The sequence below is a fragment of the Agelaius phoeniceus genome, chromosome 8 (genome assembly GCF_051311805.1).
Source record: "Agelaius phoeniceus isolate bAgePho1 chromosome 8, bAgePho1.hap1, whole genome shotgun sequence".
In the NCBI taxonomy this organism is placed as follows: Eukaryota; Metazoa; Chordata; class Aves; order Passeriformes; family Icteridae; genus Agelaius; species Agelaius phoeniceus.
Genome location: NC_135272.1, coordinates 19,782,304 through 19,805,810, shown reverse-complemented (window position 1 = coordinate 19,805,810; position 23,507 = coordinate 19,782,304). Strand labels below are relative to the sequence as shown.

General features: G+C 37.4%; 1 protein-coding gene and 1 long non-coding RNA gene across 2 annotated transcripts in view; one reads left to right on the top strand and one right to left on the bottom strand.

Moving 5' to 3' along the window:
- SNX7 (sorting nexin 7) overlaps window positions 1–22,554 on the top strand; it is a 30,152-nt gene extending 7,598 nt beyond the window's left edge. Inside the window, exons 3-9 of the mRNA XM_054638695.2 lie at window positions 1,350–1,460; window positions 1,867–2,031; window positions 2,998–3,199; window positions 5,106–5,305; window positions 8,654–8,740; window positions 14,222–14,374; window positions 22,152–22,554. Of these exons, the coding sequence (XP_054494670.1) occupies window positions 1,350–1,460; window positions 1,867–2,031; window positions 2,998–3,199; window positions 5,106–5,305; window positions 8,654–8,740; window positions 14,222–14,374; window positions 22,152–22,232 (999 nt within the window). The 3' untranslated portion in view covers window positions 22,233–22,554. The remainder of the gene's footprint in view (window positions 1–1,349; window positions 1,461–1,866; window positions 2,032–2,997; window positions 3,200–5,105; window positions 5,306–8,653; window positions 8,741–14,221; window positions 14,375–22,151) is intronic.
- Window positions 11,215–17,157, bottom strand: LOC143694644 (uncharacterized). Its single transcript, XR_013183261.1, has 3 exons — window positions 16,966–17,157; window positions 13,540–13,725; window positions 11,215–11,360 (listed from the first exon to the last, which is right to left on the bottom strand). It is a non-coding gene; the product is annotated as an uncharacterized LOC143694644 (long non-coding RNA).
- Window positions 22,555–23,507: the final 953 nt, after the last annotated feature.

The window sequence follows — 23,507 nt, the reverse complement described above, 5'->3', positions numbered from 1 at the left end:
ACAGTTGCATGTGATTTCTGGGGAAACTGCCACAATTCTCTAATGAAAAAGTAGTATTAGGAAACAATTAAGTGTATTTTTAGTTGTCCTGAATGCAACTTATTTACAGAAAATAAGGAAGAAAGTCAGCCTTGTGAGACCAGCCAGATCTTATGAGATTACCAGTAAATATTCTGCAGGCTGCATTTTGAGAATTGCACTGTTAATTTATTTTACTTTGAGTTCTTTTTAAAATATTCATTTAAAAGCATATTTTCAAATGGGAATTATTCATCTTTAAATAAGATATATCAATTCCTCATAAAATATTTAATGAGTAGGAAGAGAGCTATCTTTGTTATGTTGCTAGCAATAATTTTCACTTTATGCCTCCTTCTGTAGACGAAAGAACATTTTTTTCTTCAGGCAAGTATGAAAGGGCTGTAAGTTGCATTGGTCTTGCTTTTTTTATCTCTTCTATCCTTTCTTATCATATTTAATTTGGAGTGCTGGTTGTTGATGATAAAGTAATAGCATTCCTCCCACACACCTTGAAAAATTTTTATTCAACCCTCAAAAATGTTTGGATTACCAAGCATCTTGTGAGGTTTTTAGAATTTACTTGCATCGCGTTATAAATCTCTGTGCAACAAAGAATGCTAAAAAGCACATGTAAATGAAAACATGGGCTCTTTGTGGCTTGCTTCCAGAAGACAGAGCAGTGGTAAAATAAATCTCAGGGTCTAACAATTTTTTAATCTGTAATAAGCATTTTTTGTAGGCATTAAAGGTTTGATGGCAAATTCTAACAGGGGGCTGCAAAACTGGAATCAGTGATAGGCTGCAGAATCCATTAAGAGGTGCAGGAAGTGTTATTGCTGTGATATGCTGAAGTTTTCATGTTTTGAATGTGGGGATTATTGAGTAATGTCACAAGGATGTGTGTCAGCTCTTTGGGCTTTGTTCAGAGTGCTATAAAATGGACTTTCCTCACTTGTAAATTACTAATCACTTTAAGAGAAGTGCCCAAAGTAACAAACATAACTGTGATTGCTGAAAGAAAAATGCCACACTAAAGTAATTATTGCAATAATTTGGAAACATTGTGGTAAGATAACCATTATATGTCACTGCACAAAGTGCAGCTTAGTGCTTTTTTTTTTCCCCAATAGAACTTTGATTTCTTGCTGAAATAGGATGTGTTAACTCTTCAAGGAGTTGATCATTGTTCTTTAACATAACAGCAAAGCAGTAACAGAGACCAAATAGAATGTATGCATTCCCTCAAGTACTCAGTTTTCTCCAAAATCTAAAACTTTTTTTTTCTGGTATTCTAACCTAAGCCTGTTTTTTCTGCTTTTGGTTTTCAGACAACCCGTGGTGAATTTGACTCCAGTGAATATGAAGTCCAAAGACGATACCAGGATTTCCTGTGGTTGAAGAGCAAACTTGAAGAAGCACATCCAACACTGATCATTCCTGTTTGTTTGCTAAAACTTAAGTTATTTTTCTTTGTTTATAAGATGGCTCCAGTTTTATAGAGAGATGTTTGAGGTCTTTCTTCAGCTTCTGAAATTTCACAAATATTAAGCCAACCTATTTTCCTTAGCTTTACATATATGTGACAAAAATCACATAAAGGTATTTCTTAGATTAATTTGCAGTAATTTATGTCCTTTCCTAGTTGTACTTGTGTTCTTCTGCACTGTATATTACAAGAAAAATGGTATACCTTTGTTGAATACGATAACTTTATATAGCTTTTGGGTTGTTGCATGGTGGATTTTACAATGTATACCTGTTTTTTAGTAAGCAGAAGAACTGTTATAATACTCCAAATATTATGCTATTTATACAATATATTTCTTCTTCTTTTTTTTTACTTAGCCGTTGCCTGAAAAATTCATAATGAAGGGAATGGTGGAACGATTTAGTGATGAATTCATTGAGACTCGAAGAAAAGCTTTACATAAATTTTTGAACCGTATTGCTGATCATCCAACTTTAACTTTTAATGAGGACTTCAAAATTTTTCTTACTGCTCAAGCCTGGGTAAAATGACTTTGTTGTTATTTACAGTTACGTGAAGCCACATGTTATGTTAGATGTGTATATCAGGAGCCTCCCTGGTTCAGTATTCAGCAGTGTCATCCCATGGCTTGTTACAGAAGTGGCAGAAGCAGGCAGGGATTTGTGGAATATTCATAACCTCAGATAACCTTTTCTGTTGGTTTTGGTAATCATGTGGTTCTGTGGTCTTGATGATCATGACCATAAATGGTGCTGTACTGTCCAAAGTTGGTTTTGTTACTGCATTTTTGATTTTTGTGGCAAATTCACAGTATTTCAACTCTGCATATTTTTTGGTACACATATAAGTTTCCAAGATTATGAGTAAAACAGTGGTATTAATTAATTATTTTGGCATGGCAATGTCTTTTCCTTCTTTTTTTTTTAAGTTTTACTAATCTCATAAAAATACAGGATTTTCCTGTTGCATTGTTGCAACATTGTGTCCAGTTGGAAATAGGAGTTTTGTACTCAGAAAAGCCTGCTGGTGAATTTCAGCAAAGGTTATTCTAGCAATGTATTAAAAAAGTTTAAAAAAATAGATGGATTGCTTCCTCCAGTAGGAGCATTATGTGCTTTTCTCAAAGACTTATTTCTTCAATCATTACCTTTGCTTTCCTGTTCAAAAAGCTAAATTGTAAACTAGCTAACTCACCCTGAGGAGCAAAGGGGTGAAGGTTCTCTGCCATCTTCAACCATTCTTGCAACACTGTCACACAATAGCACGCTTGTGTTTGCTCCGAAAGGCTTAGCTAATACATGCACAAGACAGGGATGGTTCTGACACTGGTCTAATAATGATAAGATTTATATACTAAAAAGACAGAGGTTTATGTATGTCGTTTTTGTTTTTTTTTAAAAAAAGAAAAATTTAAGCGCGCTTTTATTTATAATTTTCAGAGAATTAACAAAAGTACCTGGAGTAAAGAGAGCTTGTTCTGTCTTTAGGAACTCTCCTCCCACAAGAAGCAAGGTCCTGGTTTGCTGAGCAGGATGGGACGGACTGTCAGAGCTGTAGCATCCTCAGTAAGAGGAGCAGTTAAAAATCGTCCTGAAATGTTTACACAAATGAACAATTACATGGAAACATTTAGTCAGAAAATAAACTTACTAGATAAAATAGCTCATAGGATTTACAAGGAAGAAAGGGGTAAGTAGAAAACATGTATCAGTTTTACTGATTTAAGACATTTAAAAGTTAATTAGTTTTCATTGTGGCAGGCAAAATACTCTTTCCAGGAAAAAGGGAGATGTTTTTATTATGTTTTTCTTTCTGGTCATGTTTTTGACAGACCTTCAAGTTTGAATAATTTTTTAATAGGAAGAGTTTTAACATGTCATTCAGCTACTTATAAGGAACTTAGAAGAATATTTTAAGATGTGCTTTTTGGAAAGCAGCATGACCTTTGGTTTTTAACTTTCAAGGGAATGTACAGTTTTCTGTGCAATCTCATGGTGACATGAGGCTGTCTTGATTCTAGGTCTCTAAACTTTGTTTAGTTTTGTTCTGCATCTTTTTTCCATTGACAAAGTAGATTTTAATTTTTTAATAGCTTTACTGTTGGCCATAATTTTTTCTCATGATAAGCTGTGCCTACTAGAGTTTTCTCAAGAAGGATGGGTTAATCTGAATTTTTTCCTTAAGTAAGAGCAGTTCACACATCTAGTTGGAATGCTAAGTTACTGACTTTCCTGAGATTCTGAGATGATCCTGATCTCAGACTATGCCTGTTCAGTAGAATTTCCACTGGGCAGCACTTAAAGTATTTACTTGTCTATATAATATAATTTGAAGAGCTGCATTGTGTTAATAACTGAGTCCTAGAGCTTTCTTGTGCAGTACCAGATCTCAATGTGTCCTCACTGAAGATCTCAGTGTGTCCTCACTGAAAGGGTGTTATAAAAGAAAAATACATGTTGGTGAAAAGAGTAGGAACTCTTTCACTGAAGGGAACAATTGACATTGTTCCCTCCAGTGAATGTAGCTGTCTGAGCTCTGTAGGTACAAGGTATCAGTGCCAAAGTATTTCTTGGAAAAGCTTAAGAATTTTGACATGCTCCCAAATGTTGTAGGTTATATCTTCTTTCTAGATTTTCCAAACAACACTTGTGTCAGAACAGTTGTGTGCAGGGCCACACTGTTGTGAATAGGAATTGTTGATAGCTGTGATACAGAGAACATTCCTGCTTGCAGTACCTTAACATGGGGTTCTTAATTACATCTTCCATAGAGGATGTAATTTTTTGTCCAAATAATCTCAAAATATACATTACACTCTTTATGCCACATAACTGCTTTTTTCTCTCTTAGGACATTTCTTCATTATAAATCTAGTAGTGACAAAATTGCATTTTCAATGCATGACCAGTGTGTTCACAGTCTCTCCTCCTGTGAACTGCAGCTTGCCCATGTTTAGCCCTACCAAATGGCACAGTGATTTGTGGGCCTTCTCTGTTTATGGATTATCACTTGGTCTAGAAAATTACTTCTCTTATGTCTTCTACATAAGAGAAGTAATTAATAAGATATCTCTGTATTTAAATTAATAAAAACTACTGAAGGAGATACCTGTCGAGCAGGAGTGAACTTCAGTGCTTCTTCTGAAGCTTTTGGGACATAACAAAGCCTCTAGTTTCAATAACTGAGACTGTATTTGGAACATTACTGTTACAAAGAAGCAGAGGAATTCAGGGCAGTAGAAGTCAGCAAGTCAGACCAATTGCCATGACTCCTGTTGCTCTGTATGAAGACAGTGTAAGGTAATGCAGGTCATTGGTGGCTGAATGCAGCTCTTCAGGTCTGCCTGAATATTTGTGTCATTGTGAAATGTTTGGGGCACTTTTGCTGATAAATTTCTCAAAGCTACTTAATTACAATACATTAATTGATTAGTTTACTCATAAACAATGAACTGGAGTTTATTTATTTTGGTCATTCGAGCAAATTTAAAATTAGCGTCAGTCTCTTGCTTGGTTCACAGTAAGTACATAGTTGGAATTAGTATCACTTAGATCTCTATTAATGAGAAGTAATAGGTGTATATGTTCCTTTTAAGACTACTGTAATGAAATGAAGGAGTATGGCCCCATCCACACGCTGTGGTCGGCGTCAGAGGAGGCCATAGGCGACTCCCTGAAGGGCCTGGCCGGCTGCATCGACCGCTGCTGCAGGGCCACGGAGAGGAGAATGGCAGGGCTCTCAGAGCACCTGCTGCCCATGCTGCATGAGTACGTTCTCTACAGTGAAATTCTCATGGTAAGCTTTCCTGAAGGACTCCTTATGGCTCAGTATAAAATTTGGCTTAGCCCAGCAACCATGTCCAGGAGAGAATTTGTAGCTGATGAAAATGACTTCACAGTCCCTGTATTTACTCAGTACAAATCATGCACAGCATATGATACCTGTCCATTATTGGGGAATCTGACTGGTCCTGTTTCTCTTACTAATCAAGCAGGAGGTGCCCCTTCCAAATCAGAAGAGCCTGATAGTTTTGCCTGGCAGGCAGCTATGGGTAGCTGTGCTAGGGTGTCTAGTTTTGTCATCTTCAGTGAGCGCTGCATTGTAGCAGGGAGGGTTTGGGAACAGCAGTTGAGAAAGACCTTCCCTGACACTGCCAAAATATGAACTCATTGAGTAACAGATTGTGTGTGGGAAAAGGAGTGGAGAGGTTTTTCCCTTTCTAGGAGCTCTTCCTAAGTATGTTTTCTTTTTCCTGAACAGCTGGGAACTTCCAGTCCCTGCACCATTATATAAGCATGTGTTAGTCTTTGCCATAAACTACTGCTCTCAGTTCCCTTTATGTATGTATTTTGCTTACACTCGGAGAGGATGTAAAAAGTCAGACTCCAGAGTTGATACAGTCAGTGCTGGTGGATAATCAACATAATAAAGTAACTGAATTCAGTGTGTCATAATTTCTGTAGGCACTTTGCTGCCTACAGAAAGCAGAACATGTGTACAAACCCATCTTTGTCTAGGTTTTGAGCAATGCCAGCTGCAGAATCTGTTGTGTTACTGCTGGGAACCCAGCTCCTGCTGCAGTGGTTTCTGGATAGGGGCTGCATGAGTCTTACAGTCCATAGGTAGAGCAAGACCCAAATTAACTGAGCCTTTGGTGGCACTCTGCAGGGTATTGCCACTTTCTCAGTAAGGCTTAGCTACTGAGAGTTAGGAATTCCTGCTGCAATGACTGCTGTCTTTAAAACAAGCTTCACAGAAAAGGGGCCATACAAAATGTCCTGTATCTCACAGTCCTCATTATTTTCTGGTAGATGGAGGTAGGTACTGCTTTGCTTAAAGATCTGAAGAGATTACTGCCCTAGCAGGTCATCTTCTCCCCCACTTCCAATCTTATTTTTGAGAATTTCTATGTTACCCATAAGCAATTGTAGTCTTTATGCTACTGAGGAGATGCTGCCTACACATTGCCTTCTATTTAGCAGCCTGACTCACCCTCACCCTTTCTCAGGCGTTCTGCTTTGTGCAGAGCACAGAAAGATTTCTGGGGACAAGCCCCAGGATGATTACCTGGCTCTTCCTGCACACCTTACTGGTTTTTTTCTGCTTGTAGCTTTCTTGATGCAGCACTTGCAACACAGTATTAGGCTGCCCTGAGGTCCTGTCCAGGGGAGAAGTCTTCCTTCAGGAGCTCATTCCTATTCCACAACTGTTCCTTTCCCTTCATTCACCATGGATTTTTATTTTACTTACTGCTTATTTCCCTATTGCACTTTGAAGAGGGAAATGCTAGCCACTAAAATAAAATACCCAAAAATATCCGTGGAAGTCACCCACTAGCAAGCCTTTCAGAGGTGTGTTTAACCCCTCATCACAGGGACCTTGGTGCAATGCTGCCAAGATCACTTGCAAATGTGCAGAGCAAGGTGTGATCGATACAATGCAATCCTTGTATTTTCCAGTGTTGAAAGTTCAGCCTGTAACTAGGAAAAGAGTTGGATTCATAACTAAAATATTTACATCAGGACCAACCCCTTCCTAACTGACCCACAGAACAAATGTGCTGTCCCTCAGGGTAAAAATTACAGCTTTAATTAGTTATGGGTCCACATAAAATTATTTGTGGGTTTTGTGGCAAGGTACCATTAAGTATTGTACAAAAACCTGCAGAAGTATAATAATATGTTTTAAAAGGATAGTGCCTTTGTTTGCAATTAGAAGTCAGCACTTGTCCATGTAGCACCTTAATGTTAATTGGTTTTGTCTTGTAATTTAAAGTGTATGTGTGATAAATGTTACCAAGCTGTCATTAAAAGTTTTAAAAGAGGCAAAAGAAATAGGAAAAAAGAGAAAACATTTGTATTATGAAGAAAAGCTGTTCCAGACTTTTTTTTTTTTGCTTCTGTGCTTCCAGATAAACATTTTCTGTATTTATCTAACTAAAAGATTCCAAGGTATTGATGAGCATTCATCTCTGTTGCTGATCTATTGCTCAGAAAAGCCCAAAGTCAGATTTACCAGGTTTTTATAGTGATTACCTGTTCAAAAAGAAAGAGTGAAAAATTACTTGAAATTTAAGCTCTTAAATTATTCTATCATGTTTGATAAAGTGTCAAGATTTCAGAGAGAACTCAGTCAAATAAGAGAGCTAGAGAAGGCAGAGCTGCTTGTGCCCTGTGCTGTTTCAACATGCTCTATGCTAGAGGTGAATACTGAACATCTCTGCAGAAGAAGCAGTAAAACCAGTTGTGGCAAGGTAATGTAAAAGAAGGTTTTGAGATTTGTAATTATGTATGTCCTGCTTCTGATTTTTTTTCAAAAATACTAAAGCCTTGCAACACTTCTGCAACATAAGCATACCTGAGTGTGCTTTTACAGATGAGGAAGCTAAGACAAAGAGACATTTGTAAGGCTTCATCAAGGTCTCAGAGCAAATGAGCATTGGAAATGCTGTTCATGTTTTATAGCTTAACAAGTAATATTGCTTCCCCTTTCTAATTATTTTTTGATATTATGCTAAAAATCCAATACCTGATAAGATAGTTTCAAAGGAGGTAAAAATTATATATTTTGAAAATAAGCACATATATTAATGGTAGAAAAGCTTTCGTTCCTATGATAATTTTATCTGATTTTTCTGATATTTTTTTTCTGATTTGCCAGAACTGTATTTGGGACTTACAAAATAATATTAAAGGTTAAAGTCATAATTTCAATAATGCCTTGTATACTATTTCTAGTCATTCTAATTTATTTTGTAAATTTTACTCAAGATGCTTCTGTTCATGAGATTTGGCAAACTCATGTTGCTGTTTTTAAACGAATATATTGTAAGTTAAGTAGATACCAAGTAAACTCCTGTAACAGTTCTGCTCATACAGCTGGCAGTAATATTGTGTATGGCAGATTCTTGTGGCACTGATTTTGGATTTAGTAAGATTAGTGAAAAACCTGCAAGATAAAATACAGGTATGGAAAAATAAGTCTTCATTATTTAAATTTTTTTTGATAAAACATATGTCAAAATTATTAAATGGTATCATTCTGTGGTCTTGTTTATCAAATAGCCAACTTGTTTGATGGTTTTCTGAAAGAGCTAAAATTTGGTGCAGTTTACTTCTTTTTTTCTTTTCCTTCCCTACTAAGGGTGTTTTGAAAAGGAGAGACCAAATTCAAGGCGAGCTGGATTCCAAAGTTGATGCTTTAGCCAATAAAAAGACAGAGAAGGATCTGGTAAGTGTTTTCAGAAGGCTGGACTCTTCCAGGCTGTGTTGTAGCAGCAGGAGAGGGGCAGAAGGACGCTGTCCTCTGAGGCCAGGGGCTGGGACTGGGGGCTGTCCCCACCTCCGGCAGCTCTTGTGCCAGGCAAAGGCCATCACCAGCAAGAAGCAGCACTGAGTAGCTGGGCTGCTGGTCATGGTGGGCAGCCACTGGCCTTTGTCAACACACACTGGACCACAGCTTATTTTTAGCTTTTATATCCCACACTTGGAGTTAAAAGAAAGTAACAGCAGACAGTTAAAAGAAAGTTGCTGCAGTGCTCTCGTAGCTGCTGCTTCAGTGATGTAGGAGAGGTAGAGGAGGAGATTACAATCAGCAAAACTGTTCATTAAACTTATTTAAAGCAAAATGTTCTGCATTCTGTTCTTACAGGTTTCTGTTTTTTCCAGTTGGGCCCAGGGATATATTTTTTTGCTTCCATTATGAAACTTTCATTCATTCCAGTGAAGTCAGACTCTAACTGGTACCCCATGGAGGCAGGCATCCCCAAACCAGCAGCAAGGCTCAGCAGCCAATTAAAAACAACCTCTGGGATGAGAATTGCCATTTTAAAAATTTTTGATTGTTAAACTCTCCAGTCTAAATAATTTCCTTTTAGCACAGTATTAACACCAAATGTTATACAGTGTAAATAATGCGTAAAAATGACTAATACCATTTTAGTACTTCAAAGATATTTAACATTTCAGATGCTTTTTATTGGGCTTGTTCTAATTAGTTTCCATGTAAAGATGAGCTGTTTAGATAGTTTTTGGCACTTGAAATGCATATTTTCATTTGATTTTTTTGGCACTGAGATGAATAAGAAGAATATATTGCTGAACTCTGATATCTACAATGGCTATGGTATATTATATAACAATTTGCCTCTGTGTACTGCAGTGGGACATTAAGTAAATATCTCTGTTTTGGGTTTTTTTTTCCTGAAGCAGAAATTTTGTGTTCTGTAATTTGTTTAAAGCCTGAAGCTCTTATAAAATGCTCAGAGGATGGTGAGCTGCAGAAGCCCCCATGCCCCCTATGCTGGGAGTTGGGTAACCATGGCAGGTGCATTCAGAGATGAATTCAGCTCCATACAGCTTGTTTAGCAGCCAGACTCGTTGTTGTTTACTGCAGAAAAGACACCACAACCTAACAGGACGTGCTATCTTTTCAAGATGCTTTTCCTGTTATAATCTGATGGAGCTCTCAGACAGTGTGCATGCTCTTCCTTTTCCTGAACTGTTACAAATAAAAAAGGGATATTTTTACCACAGTACTGATCATACCATGTTGATTTGATATTGGCAATGGTTTACTCCATCATGAGATGTTTGTACATGCTTCCAGGAGGATTTTGAAATCAGTTTGCCCAAACTTACTATTTTCACTGTGTACATGTTCTCATATCTGCATTTACAGTTTGGTAAAGGCTTTGGACACTCTGATTCCCCAGGTGTTCAGATCTTTGCTTTATCTTTCCAACCCCTCTATTTCTTACTAATTTCAGAGAATCCTGTTTTTGAGAGTCTGGTTCTTCTTGCAGTCTCAGAAGAGCAGTAAAACAGATGTCTGTTAGTCTAATCTGATAATAAAATCCTGTGTTCTCTAATTGAGTGGCAGCTGTATCCTGAAGACTTTTTCTTAATTAGAAGCTGAAGCCTTTTTCTAGTAAGGATAGTTTGGCAACAAAGAATGGTGTACTGCTATTTTTAACCGTTCAAGTGACTTAACTATTTTCTTGGTCAATTTTTTACTATGTTTTCATTTTTATTATGTGTTGAAATATTTTTCTACCACTTCTAACCAGACTTATTTCTTATAAAGGTGGTCATAAAACAGGTATATTGTTGGAACAGGTCTCAGACACCAAGTTTGGGTATATTTGCACATATCTATTCCTAAGCAGAACTCCTGTAGTTTCTAATGATCTCATAGATGTCAGATTGAACTTGTCAGTGCAATCTAGTAGCCAGAAATTTTGCTGACAATGAGTGGCATGAACCCTAATCTCATTTGAAGTACATTTCCACCACAGATAAGGAGTCTCAGACTGTCATTAGAGCTGATAAAAGGCTGTGAGATATTTAGCATTGGTCGTGGCAAACATTAAATGATTTAACAAACACAAGGTTGTACAGCAGAAGAATGTAAAACATCCCTAAGGTCAGTGCAGATGAAATAGGCTGAAATTGCAAATTAAACCTTATGGGACATTAGTCTAATCAGCTGGGAAAAAAATGTTTTCTTGAGCTGTGTTAGAAATCAGCTGCTTCTGGTGCTTCTACAAAAGCCAGAACCTTGGTTTCTACTCCAAAATTTGGTCCACAAAGGAGGCTGTTATTCAGGGTATGGATGGTTTGAAGACTGTGATTTTGGATGCAGGCTCTGACAGAGATTGGGCCTGACTTTGGTACCCCTCTGCTTAACTAGACATTTCTTACCTCCAGAGATGTGGCTGAAAAGATAGTAGAATATGCTGCTCCATGGTTCCCTCAGTCCATCCAGATTTCACACAACAATGCTGCTGCATCCCTCTATGGTTTGGGCATTTTTAACGGTTTTAGTCTTGCCACTAGGGCTGATAATAATTCTGAAAAAAAGGTTGGTATTAATGTGCTCTGACAGAGCAAGATAAGCATGAAATGCCAACTTAAGGATTCTAGTGTTCAGGCTTGAAACTGAGTAGTAAAGAGATGAAATCAGCATTTCTATTCAGAATCTATTACATTCTGAATATATTTTGTGTTTTAAGTCCAGGCTAAAAAGGGGTTAGTATCACCAAGCTGTAGGATTAATTCACATAGCAGGTAGAAATTTGTGCTATTTTGCTTAGTGAGATTGTGTAAAATACTGTCACCATGTAATTTGGCTATTGGGCCATGTCTCCTTGGCTACAGTCACACAGTCCACGTCTGGCAGCACCCTGCCCTAGCAATGCCTGCCTCCCACCTTCCTGAGCTCTGGTCCCATGGCTGATTAGTGCTGTGCTGGCCTCTGGCCATCACTGGGGGGAGATTTCATTTCTCACACTGGCTGCCTCAGTGAGATCCATGTAAGAAAATGGATTCAGAATCCTGTTTAATTTGCAGGATCAATTGTAACAATTTACACCTTGTAAATGAGGAACACACTAGGTGTGGTTTGGTTTGGACTTAACAAAAACTACATGTTTTTGGTTAACTCCAAGCCATTCTTCTTCAATTTCTGCTGTCATGGCAGCTAAAGAGAGTAGCATTGGTGGGCTTTTTCAGTTTTGAAGAAGTAGACTTTGAACATGGTGACATGTGGCATAATCCTGGCTTTAGACCGTAAGTCCAACCCCTGCTTAATACAACATGTGGTTTCTTTGGGGCTTTAGAGTGGGATGTTTAAACTGCATATCCAGGCAGATGGATGTCCATATCATGTTCTGACTACAGTATGGAAGAAGTTTGTAGTTCCTAGAAAAAGCTAGACAAAAACAAACTGTAAAATAACTTAAAGTTATAAAGTTGTAAAGACAGAGGTAAGGGGAAGCTGCTGCAACCAGGACTTCTAAGTCAGAGAAGTTCTTTATGTGTGTAGACTAGTGTATTCCTACATAGCAACTTTTTTTTTTTTTTAGCAAAAGCAGAGAATGGATTCAACTGCCTTTCCTGCTCTAAATCATCTTTAAAATGTCATCATTTCCAGTATTCTGTGCACATTCATTTTTTGGTATTTGAAGGAAAGGCAATTAGCATGGAACATGGTCAAAATACCAAATCCAGTTGTCTGTAATTCCTTTAAAGGTAATCCCCCCCCATTTAAGCTTTGGATTAGCCTTTTCATTTTGAATGCAGTGTTAATAGTTGAAATTATTCTTGTCTGTAGCTTGATTAGTGGTTTGGCCAGATAACTGAACTTGGGCTTTTCAGTAAAGTAGAAATATTTTTTTTTCATTTTGTTCCTCATTAATAACCAGTATGTCATTAACCTAGAAGTGTGCAAAGAAAATCAGTGTGGAAATCAAATCGAACTAAAAATGTTTGTTATTGACTGTGGATAACATCGATTCAGATTAAATTTTCAGTTTTACTAGCTAAGGAGTTCTTGGCTTCTTCAAGAGCTAAATGGGATTCAGGTTCTGTGACCCTTTCAGGCAGTGTTTGATGATTCAGTTTGTGTCTGATGGCAGCATCACTGCTGTTGCACTCGATCACTGTTCTCCCCTGCACCTGCATGGTCCAAGCTGGAGGCTCTGCACCCAGACTTTCCATGTCTTGCTCTGAGTTCTGATGTTTCTGTGTTCTACCAGGAGCATAAGCATTCCTTTAAAATCCTGGAAGCTAGGCCTGGAATCCTGAACTTCCTATCAATGAAAACACCAGCTCTGCAGAAAGTAAAATAGCTATCCAACTTCACACAGGTGTGGTATAAGGAGGAAATTATTTGCTTTATGGCAGAACATAAGGATGAAGAAGAAATGTATGGAACCTGAGTTGCAATGGAAGTAATCCAAGGAATTAAGTTTTCCTGCTTTTGATGTTCCTTATTTTGGTGGTGTTTGTGCCTGCATTCCCTCCTGCTGCAGACAGTGGCTCTGCAGTCCCAGCAGGGGATTTTGCACTGCAGCCACAGGAGATGTGACAGGAGATGTGACAGGAGATGTGACAGGAGATGTGACAGGAGATGTTCTGTGACCTGTTGCCAGCCAGAACAGACACAGCTGATGAGTAAATGACAATAGGTAACCAAATTACTGAGAAGAGCAGAAAAACTCATTAAAGAGAGAGCTGCTGTCCACTTACTCCCATTAGCTGGCAAGTCAGCTTGAGCATCCACAGGAATTAGAAGCAAGTAATGTCTGTAGAGTAGCTCTCAAAGTTTTGGGTCCTGGATTGCTGTGAAGGAGTTTTTTCTCTGTAGAAGTCCTTTCATTTAATTTCTTTCTCTGCTTCTGTATTTCTTTTTCCCTCATATGGTCACACACAGTTCTGCAAGAAAAGATGGTAATGTGACAGGCAAGAAATCAGAAAGTTTGTGATTTTGATTTCTGCTGTCTTTTCCCCATTCTGTTTTCTCCTGTTATCAAAGATTCTGACAGGATTTTCTCAGTTTTCCTTGCCAAATCTAATTTGTACAATTGATTCTGCTTCAGTAAAGTCCTCTATATATTTCTTTTTTGATGCATTAATGTCAAGTGCTAGTGAAGAGGTGCCAGAGTCTGTTATTCTCTCAGTGAAAAAATATATCTCCAGGAACTCTTTCATTCTGGTCTATATCTTCTGTTATTAATATTTCAGAAATTGCAGTGAGTTATTAATTAAGAATTAATTTTAAATTTATCCTTGGGGAAAGACTTTTTTTGCTAAGTTAAATACCAACCTTGGTTCCGCAGTTCTCTTCGTCTCCACTACAGTCAATTGATTTGAATAATTTTGGACATGGTGATTTTCCTAATATTTTTCAATGTTTAAAATTAATATTTAGTTCTCAGAAGAGATTGGGAAACTTGAAGACAAAGTTGAACGTGCCAATAATGCTCTGAAAGCGGACTGGGACAGATGGAAGCAGAACATGCAGTGGGATATGAGATCAACATTCACAAATGTGGCTGAGAATAATCTCCGTTACTATGAAGAGGTAAAACTCTTTCTCACAAAAAAGTTATTTTTTCATTATTTCAGAGAAGAAGTCCATGGGTTCTTTGTAAAGAGGAATTTTTCTATAGTTCAAATATTTGGTAACTTTGGAATCAGTTTCTGTGGGAATAGTGGGGCAGTTATGCTTAATTTGACAGATTTTAAGCAGATGATATTTTATTGTGCCCAAGTCGTTGATCCTGAGTTCCTCATCGACAGAGGGCACTCTTGTTTTACTAACCACAACAACTTGGAACATGATTTTTGGTTCAGTGTCAGCTGCTATATTTCAGTTTGGAAACATTTTGCTGTGAGAGCATGAAGAAGCCCTCTGGAAGGCTCAGATCTGTATGAGGAAAACATTTAAGTGTGATTCCATCAGATTTTTATTTTCAGCTCAAATGCCTCAGGTAATATTCTTGGTAAGAATTTCCAAGAATATATGCTAGGAAGGAGAATTTGAAAACATATAACAAAATACATTAAGTGTTCTGTGAAGTTTCCTCATGGGGAACACCATGTTGATTGAAATGCGCATTTTGAAAATATCCCAGATGTCTTGAAGTTTTTAAAATAATTTCTCCTTACTTTTGGGAAAGAAATGGAATGCACTGAGCCATCTATTAATCATAAATTAGTCATTTTCACAGATATATTTTGGTATGTGTAACTTCAGTCCTGTAGTCTGAGCCTTTTATGGATTGCACATTAGCCAATGGCAGTGCTCTGATTTTACAAATCATTTTGTTAAAACATAATTGAAAAGACAGAGCTCTTGATCATCAAGTCTAATTAATTAACATGCAGTCTGTGAGATGCATGGACATTGACAATCTGTTGTTACATATTAAGATCAAAATATTTTCAGAAATCAGGCAGCAAGCTTTTGGCTTCCTCTAACATTGTCTTCATTTATTGATGGTCTCTGACTTCTATAGCAGCAATATGTATGTTAAAACAATGCTGAATATATTAGAATATTTTCTTTGAGAATGATTAGCTAAAATATAAAAATAATTATTTGGTTCTTTTTCCTGTCTAGAAATGCTTTTTGCTGAATTAGAAGTTTAATCCAGAGCAGCAAAGCACATATTGTACATTAAATTACTGCTCTAAACCACAAACTGTAGAAAATTGTTCAGCTGTCTCTGCAACTGCCAGAGGTTCTTAAATAGCCTCTGAAGTACCAAAGAAGTTGGTTTATACTGAGGCACAATCTTTTGTTGGTGCTTTTCTTGAATAATGAAATCTTCATTAAATGGTTTTGCTGTTACGTCTTTGTAGATCTACATTTTAGAAAAAACACCTTATCTTACTACAGCAGTTACAAGAATAAGTAACATTGTGCTAACTCTATCACTCCTTGTTTGAAAAGTAAGAGCTTACCAACTCCTTTCTGTTTTATCAGAAAATCATTATCTAATCATGATATTCAAAAGAACTTGATAAAGTTAATATTTTGATTGGGAATTTTCACCTAAAATTTGTTTATTTAAGACCCGTGGTTAAGGGTGATGGTTAATTATTAGAGAAGTGATTACTGTCAGAGGCCTGAGTATCTCAAACTACAAGAGTGTACTTCAGAAAGCAGCAGGAAAAACAGCTCTGGCATCTGCTCCTGCTGTTTGGAAGTGAAACTTCAGGAAGAGAGTCTCAGAAACCTGAGAAGCAGAATATTATTTTTATGCTTTCAGTAGGAAAGAGAATCCAACCTTAAATGTAATAGTTTGAGTCTGAGTCATTACACTCATGCACAAACTCTTGCACTGTCTCTTAACAGTGTTTTTCACTTGTTCAGTTATTACTCGCTTCATTAGCATTCTTTCACATGTCTGAAGTTACTCATTCAGACTTTTGATGCACCATTTGATGCTTACTAAGCCTTTTCTTGCTGTAACATCCCTCATGTTATTTCCTGCCTTTTCTCTTCCCCAAAGCATGATCTGTGCATTTTCCCAGGCCCCATGGATGCTACGACTGTGATTCAGTCACCCAGTTCTTCTGTCCAGCTCCTATAAGGAATCATCTCCTGCTTTCTAACTTAGTCACTACCTGCTTCTCATCCTTTCCACAACTTCCCCCACCCCTCAGTTAAACTATCTGTGCCTCTCCACAAGCAGTGTCCCATTCTCTTCTCTACAGCAGCATTTCACTGTGCTTCTCATTACTCCCCTTGCTGACTGCATTTCCCAGGCACACAACCAAAGCAGGAGTCATTTCTGTTCATAGTCATTCTCTGCAGCCCTTAAATTTTGGGAACCACAAAGTACTGAGAGACAGGCATCTTGTATTTTCTGATGGCTGCTGCAGTAGAGAATGCAGCCCTTCAAAACTATAAACCCAAGCCAGTGTGGTCAAACACAACACAGCAGCATGTCAAAGTACACTAGAATTTCCAAAATGTTATTTCATCTTTGTCACAATGGGCAGAGAATATGACCTTACATTTGTTTGGGTTTTACCTTAATTGTAGTTGCCTCCTAAGGATTCTGCTGTCAACTTGCCAAGCATCACTTAGCTAGCATAAAAGAGTATCTCTTCCTTAAGCTGAATTAATGTTCACATGAATTAAATGTTACTCCAAAGTGTTACCTGTAATTATGTTTCTCCAGATTTACAATTTAGAAGTTATTCCTGTAGTCTTCCAGTTCACTGGCTATCTGCATTTATTAAACTTGAATAAGAAGTGTTCCTTTGTTTCCACAGCTGTTTTGTGTCTCTCAATGCTGTGGTAACAAAGACGTGAATAAAATCCCAGTGTTGCAGATTTACAGGGTGCTCCTGTGCAGGCCTGTGAAAATGAAAGCTTTCAATTGATAATGTGCAAGCTTTGTTATAATATATTTAAAATCATTTAGGAGCCAAGAATTATCATGACTGACCAATCATTTGGTATTCCTGTAGCTGGTCTCAGTGCTTCATACAGTTCTGTACTTCCTTTTCTCTGGAAAAGAGTTGAAAACATCCTTAAGTCTCTCTGTATTCCACAAAGTCTTAAATCCAAAATAATATTGTACTTACAATGACAGTAAATGCATTGCTAGAATAAGGAGGACTTTCTGAAACAAAATGAAAAGGTTTTCGTTTTTAAAAGTTCATTAATTTACTTCTATTTCTGAAGTAAATAACATTGATTCAGCAGGTGTTAACACCATACCATTTATTTTGTTCCTTTTCATGAGGCCTTAGGCATGACACCATTGTCTGACAGCTTAGTCCAGAAGAGGTATCTGCCAAACAGCTGGAATCACAAACTATCCACAGGGTGGAGCTTTCATCTGAGAAACTGAGTGTCACCATGAATATTTTCATAAATTTAGAAATAGATATTCTAAGGATGCAGCATCACTAAATCCAAAGCAGGATACAGAGTTAGTGGTGGTGCTGGCAGTGTTATTAGCTGGCAGGTTTGAAGTGTTGCTGCTGCAGACTAGCAGAACCAAACCAGGCACTGTTGAACTCTGGCTTCAAAGAATAGAAGCAGTTCAACATATGCTAAATTTTTCATTTTTTCTCATGTGTTTAGTATAGATAGTACATATGCAGCCAATGAATTTTGGCAACCTAATCTTTTTAGGAAAACCACCAGAATAAGTGGCTAGGTTACAGCCCAACCCGAAGAACTAGTTATAGATTGCAAATCCAGCAAATATACCAGAGTTTGGGTTTCCACTGCTTGTTGGGTACTCCAGGAAATGCAGACAGATTGGTGTTTTTTCCTAATCTGGGATGATAGTTAGTTTTGGCATTAAAAGAATGTGTTTTTTCTTGAGCATGGATGAACCTTTGTTTTAAAGCATAGCATTTGATTTTACTTATTGCATGGGAAATTAATCCTATTAAACCCTTGCATCTTAATCAGATAATGTTACCTTTGATATAGTCAGATTCATGTTGGTATTGGCACACCTTACTATTTTTCAAAAAAATAATTTCCTGATTTTCTTCGTGTTTCAAGCACAATTTTTTCTACAGACATGAATTGATCCAAAAAATTCATTAGGGCAAAGCAGTACTTGTTCCCCATTACAGCAACTTCCCTCTAACTCCAAAGCCCTTATGTACCTCTCAGTCTTGCAAAAGGTATAGAAAAATAGATGAGATTTTTTATTTGCCCTATAGGGCTCTGTAGTGATGCATTTAAGCAGTCATTTGGTCGTGTAGCAGGAAGTTGGCTGCTCCTGCATGTTGATCACATCCTACCTTAGCCATGCCTGGGAGTTCAGCTACCAAACTTCATGAGATTTTCAAAAGCCTCCCTCATCTGTTTGTCCCTGTTGCTTCAAAGACAGATCCATCTTTGAACCCTCATTCACTTCAGCCTTTAAACTTTTCTTAAAATAATTTCAGGAAGATTTTTTTGGAGTGAGAATTGCTATTTCTGTGCAGTCTAGTTTTTGTTCCCCTGGACACAGAAATCATGAAAATACTTTTAGACACAAACAAGACTTCATTGTCAGATTCTACTTCAAAAAATTCCATCATAATTGCTATTTTTAAGGTATCAGCCACAGATAACTTGGAACTGGAACAGAAACACACATGGCATGTGACACACTGCTTCTGCTAGCATCCTTACTACATGTTCAATTTTTGTATCTCCTTTTTCATTATAAATGCAATTATACTATATGAAAAACTTTTTGCTGCTTTTTCTAAGAATGATGTTGCAGAATAGATATGTGTTCTCCAGTAGTAATCAGAATATTTTAGGTAAAGTAGCCTTATTGAAGTTCTTGCTATTTCATTTTGTGTATTTAGGCTTTTTTATGTTTTCCATTGGGCTTTTACGAGTAATTGGATTATGAATTTCAATCCTGTGCAAACGCATTTAATTTCCTCAGTTTAGATGTTCTGGGGTTTTTTTTCATTTCTGTCTTCTTTGTGAAAACTGGCTGATCCTCTATTTTGATCTACATTTTCAATCTCCCAGGAGAATGGAGTAAAATCATTTGGTAATAATGTTGAAGTATACATCACTAACAAAATGTCGTTTATGCAGTTCATGCTTCACAATGTGAAAAGCTTGAGCCTAAGGCACAGGGACCTAGATTTGTTTTGGTGTGGTTAATTATAAAATTTGTCAGCTGTAGGAGCACTGTGATGTCTGACAGTGAAATGAGCCATCATTGCTCTTACATTTTGAAAAATTTGTTTTGGTTATAAAAAGAGGGATAAATTATAAGCTGAATAACTTGTGTGAAAAAAATGCTTTGCATCTTTGTCTTGACAGACTTCAGTAGATCATATCTGTTTGGTCAAGCAATGTATTATGATTGCATTTTAACATGTGCAGCTTGGCTCAGTGTTGCAAAGATAACACAAAGCAATTTTTACATTGCAGCCAATGCTGATACATGTATCTTAATTCACATCACTGAAATTATGGAATAACAAAACTTGGACTTATGTGGTAATTCAATCAAACTGTAGTTCAGAAAAAAAATCTGTCATTGCCAATGAAAGACTCTTCAAGAAAAAGTGATGTTTCCTTGTACCACAGCTAGAAAAAGCTTAGAAAAACAGCTGTGCCTTGCAGCTTTCTAGGATGGTGATCCAGGCTGGGCTCTAACAAACACAAGTTGATGAGTTTGAGTGCCACAGTGAAGACACATTGCTAGCAGCTGCCTCACTGACATTTCAAAACCAAGAGGCCACATTCCAGCTCAGGCCTCTCAGATAGACTCAGCTGCCACAGTGTCACATGAAGTAGGGAAGAATCTAATGATCAAACTTTAAGGCTTTATAAAAAAGGTCAAAAGACCTTTTAAATCAGAAATCAGTTTTCAACACGTGTAGTTCACTGTTCAGGCTGGCAGTATATTCACTGTTTCTCCCTGGTGTACAATTTCAAAATAACATTTCTCCAAAAAGTCAATGAAGAAAGCAGATTTCCACATGAATCTTATCCTGTTAGTCCTCTCTTTTCACAGTAATTCAGATCTTAGATGCACTCTGAACAGTAGCATAATGTTCTTGTGTGCAAGAGCAGCAGAAGTTACATGGGGCTTTTGTCACCAAGATCTGAAGAGAAAGACTGGGGCAGTAAATTCATGGTATCCAAAGTCTAGGGGACAAAATGTGAATAACAGGAATGTTCTCGTGCCTGATAAAAGCCAAAAAACCTGTGCAAAAATAAGCTCATGCTTTTTCTTTGTGATCTTTTAGTTCAGTTGGCTTGGGGTTTTAACTGCTCTCATTTTCCTGAAGACCCACTTGTTCTACTTTCTTACGTCTTTAGAGACAAAGCTACTGCTTTTTTTTCTTTTTCTTGTTACTTTTGTCAGCTTTGACTTTATGGGTATCCCTGGTTCTGTATCCTTGAATCATCATGGATTCCCCCAGCTCCAGTCATCCTGTGTGTATTCTTTGTTTTTCTCTTCGAGCTTATATTTAACATTATCAGATCCTCCCACTCATCTGCTGACACACAGACATGCAGTTATACCAGGACCTGGCTCTTCAGTGTAGTATGATTAAATCTCCATATTTCATGGCAGAGTTTGGAAGTCATTCACAAGAAATGTCTAATGGAGTTAGGTTGCTGCAAATTCAAGCAGGGTGATTTTCATGTCTCCTAAGCAATGACTGATGGATACAAGGTGTTTCAATGAGCTGGGCTTAGCTGGGCTTGAATAGTTGATGGCAAAGGATTTCAGTTAGGAAATAACACTGTTTTCAGGGTACTGATTTAATTCAAAGTTCAGGTAAATGGAGTGTGCTGTCCAGGTTTTAATATATATTTCCTGGGAAATTTCAATAGACTTATTTATGGTGCATAATAAAGATTCTTCTTGGAAAAAAAACTGTGTAGAGGAAGTAGTAAATCAGCTGCATTGTCAAGAACAATAGGTATGAATGTATAAGTCAAAAATTTTTAAGAACATTTCCATTTCAAGGGCTTTTTTTCAATAGCATCAGAAGAAGGAAATTACTGCAGCAATTTGTCTGTCCTGTTCTACTGACAGACTTGAAATAGTAGAAACCTGGTGCTTTGGGTAACAAGCATCAACTCACTGCAGGTTACCTTGTGACAGCCTTGCCATGGCTCTCAACAATAATTTCTGATTTAGAATGGCTTGCCAAGCTGCCAACACTCATTTAAGCTAAATTGAACCAAAGTAATTGGGGGGTTTTGTTGGTTTTCTGATTTTTTTCATTTTACTGCCTGCAGAATTGATGCTTCAGATAAAAAAAATAGTTTTTACAATTGTAAATACATTTTTCCATAAGCCGACAAATACCACTTATAAGGATAACAATTTCCCTACTCCCAGCCTCTGCCTTTCTGGTTCTATTTTTTTCCCATTACTCTGGGGGAAAATGAATTCTCTCCTTATTTAGAAAAAAAAAAATGGTTTAATTTAACTTGGAAGGAAAATTGGGTATACATTAGGAATCCACAGAGATTACAAGGGAACAGTGCCTGACAATGTGCTTTCTGTTTGGAAGAGATCTTTGCCTGTAACTAAAGGAAGAGATTAAAGAAGAGCATAATTAATGTTAGCATCTTCCATGCTACAACATACAATTACAGTGCTCACAGTGTGTGCCTGTCATTATGTAAAATTGACCTTTACAGCTCACTCAGCATGTTAGTTAACATTTTGCATTTTGAGCTGCCTAGGAAACCGTATTTTACTCTTACCATGATCCTACAAAAGCAGCTTGTGACAATGTGTGTGTATTCTGCTATTTTTTTTATTCTTTTTCTCCTTGGCTAACAGTTCACAGAAATCTCTCTGCTGTACTCACATGTGTGTCTTTGGTTTTTGCAGTGCCTTGCTACGTGGGAGTCCTTCCTAGCATCTCAAACAGTGGATCTTCATGTGGATGAAGATTCTGAAGACAGGCCTTGAGAAATATTTCTGCTTGATCTCTGCCTTTTCCATGCAGTTTCTCCCAACCAAAGTGCTTTATATGAGATCAGATACATTATTAAATTTAACTATTAAAATCAGTGAAATGCAGGAAACCAGCTTATTGCACACTCAGGTATTCTAGTCCTGAAATACATTTTGAAACATGCTATATATTGCTTTATATTGCTTAGCTCTGATTTTACATATTTTTATGCATTTGCATACAATTGTTTTCATAAATATTGTGTAATTTTGATATAAAGTATTTAAAATATGTAAAAATAGCTCCATTTTAATAAAAAGTTGACTAAGGAAAGTTTGTCATCAGCCTGTATCCTTGTCTTTTTAGAAGTATTTTCGTATTTTAGCATGCTTCTTAGATTCTCTTTCCTGAGTAATTTCTTGTACTTACAGAATTATGTCATGTAGTCCTCAAGGACTAGTACTTTAGTATTATTTCAATAGATCTTTCTAGTTGCCCAATGGCAGCATAGGACATAAAGATGCCAGACATGTTCTGTGAGATTAATGCTGCTTTAAAGTGTTGATAATTTAGTTTTCAGTTTGCATTATTTACATGTTTGTTAGACATCTTCAGTTTGACATTTTTTAAAGGATAAAGAAAAAAGTGACAGTTCATGAAACACTGTTTGTACAGTCATACCATTAGTCACAGCACTGATCCTGCCAACACAAGAACTTCCATTTGGAGTTTGCAGGGTGAAACCTGCTCCCATGGCTGACATTCCTGTAATCATCAACTTCTTTCCTCTTTAGATAGTCAGTGTGGAAGAGGAAGGGTTAAGAAAATAAGAGGTTTGCATTTAAATGATCAGCTGATTCACTTACGCAATATGCATTAAAGTCTTCCAGTCACTGAATTATTCCACCAGAAGGTCCTCCAGTCTGCAGCTGTAGTTTCTGCAGTTCTCCCTGGTGGTTAAGGTCTGAGCAAGCCACAGGCTTTCTATGGAAAGAATGAGGTCCAGGGATCAGAGACAGCCTGACCAGGGCTCTGGCCTTGCAGAAGAGCAGGGCTTCAGCCATCACCTGCACCTTTTGTGAGCTTGCTCTGTTCTGTCTCTTAATGGCTGCAGGGGACAATTCCAGAGCACATGGTTGCTGCTGCTGGGTGGCTGTGGAGCTGTCTAAGCTGGGCAAGGATTTTGTGGCTTTGATCTTAAAAAATGCATATTGCAAGTAAGACCTGGACTACCAGCATGACCTTTTCAGCAATGCTAGGAAAAGTCCTCTCATGCTGCCCCCATGAAG